This window comes from Eleutherodactylus coqui, chromosome 2, assembly GCF_035609145.1.
Source record: "Eleutherodactylus coqui strain aEleCoq1 chromosome 2, aEleCoq1.hap1, whole genome shotgun sequence".
Taxonomy (NCBI): Eukaryota; Metazoa; Chordata; class Amphibia; order Anura; family Eleutherodactylidae; genus Eleutherodactylus; species Eleutherodactylus coqui.
In genome coordinates this window covers 22,066,265-22,072,753 of record NC_089838.1, presented here as the reverse complement: position 1 = coordinate 22,072,753, position 6,489 = coordinate 22,066,265, and the positions used below count along the sequence as shown (strand labels likewise).

General features: G+C 50.2%; 1 protein-coding gene across 1 annotated transcript; it reads left to right on the top strand.

Annotated features, from left to right (window-relative positions):
- The first annotated feature begins 1,733 nt into the window (after window positions 1–1,733).
- Window positions 1,734–4,389, top strand: MED7 (mediator complex subunit 7). Its single transcript, XM_066589509.1, has 2 exons — window positions 1,734–1,806; window positions 3,332–4,389. The coding sequence occupies exon 2, from the start codon at window positions 3,348–3,350 to the stop codon at window positions 4,029–4,031; it is 684 nt and encodes a 227-aa protein (XP_066445606.1). The 5' UTR covers window positions 1,734–1,806; window positions 3,332–3,347; the 3' UTR covers window positions 4,032–4,389.
- The last annotated feature ends 2,100 nt before the right edge of the window (window positions 4,390–6,489 follow it).

Here is a 6,489-nt window from a genome sequence, read left to right as displayed (position 1 = left end):
AATAAATCGAACATACTATTTATCCGGCATGGTAAAAAATGTTAAAAAAAACAACTCATTTTGCCTCCCAAAAAAAGCAACAAAATCAAAAAAATCCTATGTCCCCCAAAATGGTAACCATAAAAACTACATAAATGTCACACAAAAAGCAAGTCCTCACAGATCTCTGTGCTTAAAAAAATAAAACATTTATGGGACTTTCAAAGCAACGATGTAAAAAAAAAAATTGAAAAAGGGGCTTTTATTGTGCAAAAGAGGAAAATTCTAAAAAAAAAACTCAATGACTTTGGTATCGCCGTAATCGTACCAGCCTGCAGATAAAATGTTTCGTGTCGTTTTTGCGGCATAATTACCGCTGTAAGTGCTTATTCAGATGGGGTATATCGGTCAGGTTTTCATGCCCGACCGATATACGCTGCCCCTCTCTGCAAGGGGGGGGGGGGGGAGCGGGATGAGCTCCCGCACCCTCTCCATTGTTTGCAATGGGAGGGAGTGGGACGGGCGGAACTTAGCTCCGACCCCGTCACGTCCCTCCCACTGCAAACAGTAGTGAGGGGCAGAGAGGGGGCGGGAGCTCAGTGCACTGCTCCCTGCTCGTCCCGCCTCCTCCCCCTGCAGAGAGGGGCAGCGTATATCGTCCGAGCGTGAAAACCTGACCGATATACACTGGTGTGAATAAGCCCTAGGGGAAAAAAAGGAAGTGGCAGAATTGATGTGTTTTCTCTCCCTGCCCTCCCCCCAAAAATTACTAAAAGCGTTATAATTAGAGATGAGCGAGCATTGCCCTTAGCGAGTACCTGCCCGTTCGGGAGCAAAGATTTGGCTGCCGGCGGGGAGCGGCGGGGGAGAGCAGGGAGGAACGGAGGGGAGATCTCTCTCTCCTCCCTGCTCACTGCCCGCAACTCACCTGTTACCTGCGCCGGCACCCAAACCTTTGCTCCTGAGCGGGGAGATACTCACTAAGAACAATGCTCGATCGAGTAATTGTCCTTAGCGAGTATGCTCGCTCATCTCTAGTTATAATTAGAGATGAGCGAGTATACTCGCTAAGGCACATTCCTCGAGAGAGTAGTGCCTTAGCCGAGTATCTCCCCGCTCGTCTCTAAAGATTCGGGGGGCCGGCGCAGGTGACAGGTGAGTTGCGGGGGGGAGCGGGGGGGGGGGGGGGGAGAGAGGGAAAGAGAGATCTCCCCTCCGTTCCTCCCCGCCAGCCCCCGAATCTTTAGAGACGAGCGGGGAGATACTCGGCTAAGGCACTACTCGCTCGAGTAGCTCATGCTGCAAAAAGCAGCCATCATACAGCTCTGGGGGTGGAAAAATAAGAGTGATGGCTCTTTAAAAGCAAGAAAGATAAAATGCAAAAAAAATTGAGAAATTTCTGGTCATTTAAGGGTTAAAAATGGTACTTTTGCTGTGGGCTTCATAAAGATGGCGTCAGGCATGTAGCTCACACATGTGGGCAGAATATATGAGCCTCTATGTATATAATGTCCAACTACGATATGGTGGTACTGATGTAGCTGAGTATATATATATATATTCCTACTCACACTCCTTTGTACTACCGTTATAAACATCACAAGCAGCGCCCTCTAGCGTCAGCCCGTATACTTTGTCTTGACATGCGCAGTAAACACACGCGCTGTGGTTTTCGCCCAGCCAATCAGCGCGGAGCTCTACGACTGATGGAAGTGATGTGGGCGGTGAGGTGACGTCATATCCCGGAAGTGGTGTCACCGGGGGGTGTGGAGGAGTGGGGCGCTCGTGCGGACGGAGGGACGCGCTGTGTGGCTTGTGGAGCGGCAGGTACCGGCTGTCAGCGGGCGGTATCAGGGCTGGGGCAGACCGTGCGTCCTCAGTGGCGCTATCCTTCCAGTTGTGTGATACCTGATAGTCGTGCAGCCTGTAGCTTAGCGCATTTGGTTGTACTTTATCACTACTTACACCACGATGAGTGCTCAGTGTCAGGCTGCTGCCCTTAGAGTAAAGCTGGCTATGCATGTTAGATGACCGGCACCACCAGTATCCATTTCTTGTATATGGAGAAGATGGGACCCCCCCCCCCCTTTTTTTTTAAAGGGAGTGTGTCAGGATTAAAGGGGAAGGCTAAATATGGTTTCCAGTGGAGAAATATAAGGAAGGCGTCTTGGGATGCTGAATACTTTTTATTAGGAATTCTTGTGTGCTGCTTAAAGGGGCGGTTTGGGACCTTCATTGTTGATGGCCAATCCTTGGGATAAGTCGTCAATAGCTGATCAGGTGGCTCCGTCCCATGTGTTGTGGCCGGCGCTTGTAACTGTATGTGGAGCTCATGGATCTTAATGGCAGCTGCAGTTACAAGCGCCGGCCACAACACATGGGACGGAGCCACCTGCTTCTGATCTGTGTATATTGAAGCGCTAACAGAATCGCTAGTTACCCCCATCCACAGGATAATTTGCTGTTCGGTAGGGCGGGCTCACCACTGAGATCCCCAACGATCCTAAGAGTGGGGTCCCATCATCTCCCCTCCTGCAGGTCACTGTGTGGTTGCTCCACCCCTCCCTCCCCTGAAATGACACCGGAATGATCGGGTCGCTGGCTGAGCATGTATAGCCGCCGCTCCAGTTCAGTGGGGCTGATGGAATACCCCAGCGCTTGCCGCTCGGCCATCTCCTGCAGTCCCTTTGACATTGAATGGAGTGGCAGCGCGCTTGTACGACCGGAGCTCTTCAGTCTACTCACTGCAGGGAGCGGTACAGTGAGGGCAGGGAACATGGCACTTGGGATCAGCGGTGAGACCCCCACCAGTCAGCAAGCTACCCCATATCCTGTGGATAGGAGATGACCTGTGATTCGTTGGGCTCCCAGCATCGGGTCACCCTGTGATTGGCGTACGGTTGGCGCACCCACCTATTACAAGGGATTGCCGAAAGAATTCCACCCCCATAGGACAGAAGTGGTGTCATGTCTCCTTAAGGAGAGCACCCAAAAAGTGTGTGAAGACACCTAGGGGGTTGAGTGGGTCAGGGGATGGCATCCTCTCTCGCCAAGGAGAGCACCCAGAAGGGGTGTGGGGACACCTAAAAGATGAGTTAGTAGACTTAGAAGGCCATGTAAGCTCCTCTGGGAAATTTATGCAAATAAGAAAGATGGAAAAATTCCTCTACAGCGCCACCTATTGGATGGCAGCATTCTTTCAAATCAAAGTGACTTCATAACAAGTCTTATCAATGATTGGGAATAGGAAACCAAGCCAGAAACCCACCGTAGGAAAAACCACCTTCTGGTTAGTGTGTATTAGGGCACTTCTGGCACTTCCTCGCCAACCTCCTGCCATTCTCTGTTTCAGATCCTTACCCGTCACCATGGGTGAGCCCCAGCAAGTGAGCGCTTTGCCTCTTCCGCCTGTGCAGTACATCAAAGAATATACCGATGACAACGTCCGTAAAGGGTTGGTGCCCAAACCGCCCTCTCCGGTCAAGGACAGCTACATGATGTTTGGGAACCAGTTCCAGTGTGACGACCTGATCATCCGCCCCTTGGAGAGTCAGGGCATTGAGCGACTCCACCCTCAGCAGTTCGACCACAAGAAGGAGCTAAGGAAACTCAACATGTCCATCCTGGTCAACTTCCTGGACCTGCTGGACATTTTGATCCGAAGCCCTGGAAGTGTCAAGCGGGAGGAGAAGCTGGAAGACCTCAAGCTGCTGTTTGTTCACATGCATCACCTTATTAACGAGTACCGGCCTCACCAAGCCCGCGAGACCCTCCGAGTGATGATGGAGGTGCAGAAGAGACAACGTCTGGAGACGGCGGAGAGGTTCCAGAAGCACCTGGAGAGGGTGGTGGAGATGATCCAGAACTGTTTGGCCTCCTTACCGGATGACCTTCCTTTGCCTGATAGTGGAGTCGCCATTACGACTGAACCTATGGAGATGCAGGAGCCCAGTATAGATCAGCAGGACGTTCCTCCGGAAGCATCGGCGTCTGTTAAAGAGACAGTAGACAAAGATGCGGCCATGTGTGTGGTCATCGATGAGATGACATAAGAAGTGTTTGGATAGTCGTGTGATGAAACTACCTCTGGGATATTGAGGTTTCTTGGACCCAGATGATACTTTAGTTGTTCCTTGTGAACCACACTTGGGCCTTCTACTATCCATTCACCCTCGGTCCTCGTAAAGGAATATGGCGGCACTCCGTTGGGTGGGAACTCGTTTCGGACTAAATGAATTTTCTCAGGAATTTTAGTTTGACGTAGTAATGTTCCAGGGTGACTGGCGACACAGAACTACACGCTCCCCTAGCCTGTTACTGCGCATATACGCTTGCTATGCACCCAGTGGGTGGTCTTCATGGGGATCGTTGTTTTTTCATGTATTATTAGTAAACATTGCAGTTTATTAATTAGGAGTTTATGTATTTTCATTACCCTGATTGCAGATCTTTGATTCTGGGTGCTGGACGGTTTTTGCCAATGAATTCCGAAACCTCAGTAATTCTATCATCTCTATAAGATCTCCATTTGCATTCAATGCAAACTGTTGTTAAGCCCTATAACCAGGGGCAGCCGCTGCAGGGGTGATGTCAGGCTGGTGGTGGCTTACCCTGGGAAAATCAGCATAGGGGTACTAGCTTTGGGACGTGGGGGGTTCAGCTGATCTCCCTGTGCTCTGCATTCTCAAAAAGGGGTTGTCTGTCTTGGCATAATCTCTTCTAAATCTTGGATAATCCATTTAACCCTTTGCAATTCATTTTTGGATTCAGGGTTTCTTAGGGGGCTTTCTCTTTCTGCCATTATACAATGGTGCCATCTGCTGGCTAGAGCCAGTACTGCAGTATATGACATACCGGAGCGGCCAGTAATTTACAGTAATAATACCCTGCCGGACGTCCTCCGACATCGGAGATGTACAGCCTTCAATCAGAATGTCTTTAGACGTCAGACAGTGGATTGGAAAGGGTTAAAGATCATTTGTACTTTCCCCTACCTTCACAGCACTTTCTCTGTTGGCTGTTTTTGGCTCCTTCCGGCAGCTGGTTGATGGCCCAATATGCGGCTGCTGGAATGAGTTGCAAATGGCCAATGGAGCAGAAGTGCTCTGAAGGTGAAAGTGCAGATACTCTTTAGGCCTCCTTCAGACGGGCGCCAAAGTCATGTGATTTTTGTAGTGTTGTGACAATGCTACAAATTGCATGTATGTGAAGCCCATGCTTTCCTATGGGTTATTTCACACAGGCGATATTCTGTAGCATGCAACAACCCGACAGAAAAACACCCCGTGGCTCCGGCGATATATACACGAGACTTTGTAGCCCATGTTTTCCTATGGAGCCTTCCTCTCTGTTGCATCGCATGAAAACTTGATTTTTGTGCGAATCAACTTTATTAGTAGGAAATCCTACTGTAAAAGCCCTAACCAAAGCCCTAGGTGCAGAAAAAAAATAATAAAAGCACACGCACCACCTAAGAAACACTGTCAGCCCTACAGCATCTTCGTCCCTGGCACTATTCTCCTTCATCTCTTCTGGCTGGGGTTTTGAAAATCCTCGCCTCCTGGAAGCGCTGGCTGTGATTGGCTGTCGCTTAGCCAATCACAGCCTTTCATCGAGCACTGGCTCTGATTGGCTAATCATCAGCCAATCACAGCCAGCGCTACCAGGAGGCGGGGATTGTCAATCCTCGGCCAGAAGAGATGAAAAAGACACGGGTAGAAACTGCAGCAGAGCTCTGAACAGCGCTTCTGGGTAATGTATTTTTTTTTTTTTTTTCAATTTCTGCAGTTAGGATATATTTTCACCACCTCCCTGTGACATTTGGGTTTGTAGTGGCTGTCTGACCATGGCCAAGATCACCCCTGCTGGAACTGCTTTTAGGAGCTGGGCGGCCAGAAGCAGGAGCGCCTGCTGCAGGAGGTGTTCCCAGTAGCTGCCCTGCCAGGAGATTTAGCCGCAGTGCCCACGCCGAGCTAGAAGGTCAGGAGCTGCAGTCGCTGGTAGTGCAGTACCGGAGCCAGTTCCAGCACCTTGACGGCTATCAGGTGAAGTACGAGTGGCCTTTGCGGAACAGCTGCTTCGAGCGCTATGTGTTTCTTACTGACGTGGGGGTGCAGGCTGGAGCCAAGTCCTTCTTGCTGCCAGATCAGGAGCTGAGGAGCTACGAAAGGCATGTCTGTGGCTGCCAATCAGCAGCTGTGGGCGGTCCCTCTTACTCAGGACAACCAACCCATGTCTCAACCCATTATTCTGGTGGAGACATAATGCACCAGTACCGTCCTCCGCTGTACAAAAGCATTGATGTTTGAGCTTTTTATTGTGCAGGCAATCCTATATAGTCACGTTTTGGTCCCAGGTGAATGCTTTAGAAACACGATTGCCGCAGGGATAATGCCAGCACAAGATGGGTATCAGCACTGTACCGTAAGTGGCCTCACCAGTCCCACACAGATGAGGCCGGTTTCTGCAGAGCATTGATGCCTATCTTCTGCAGTTATCCTTATGGCAATA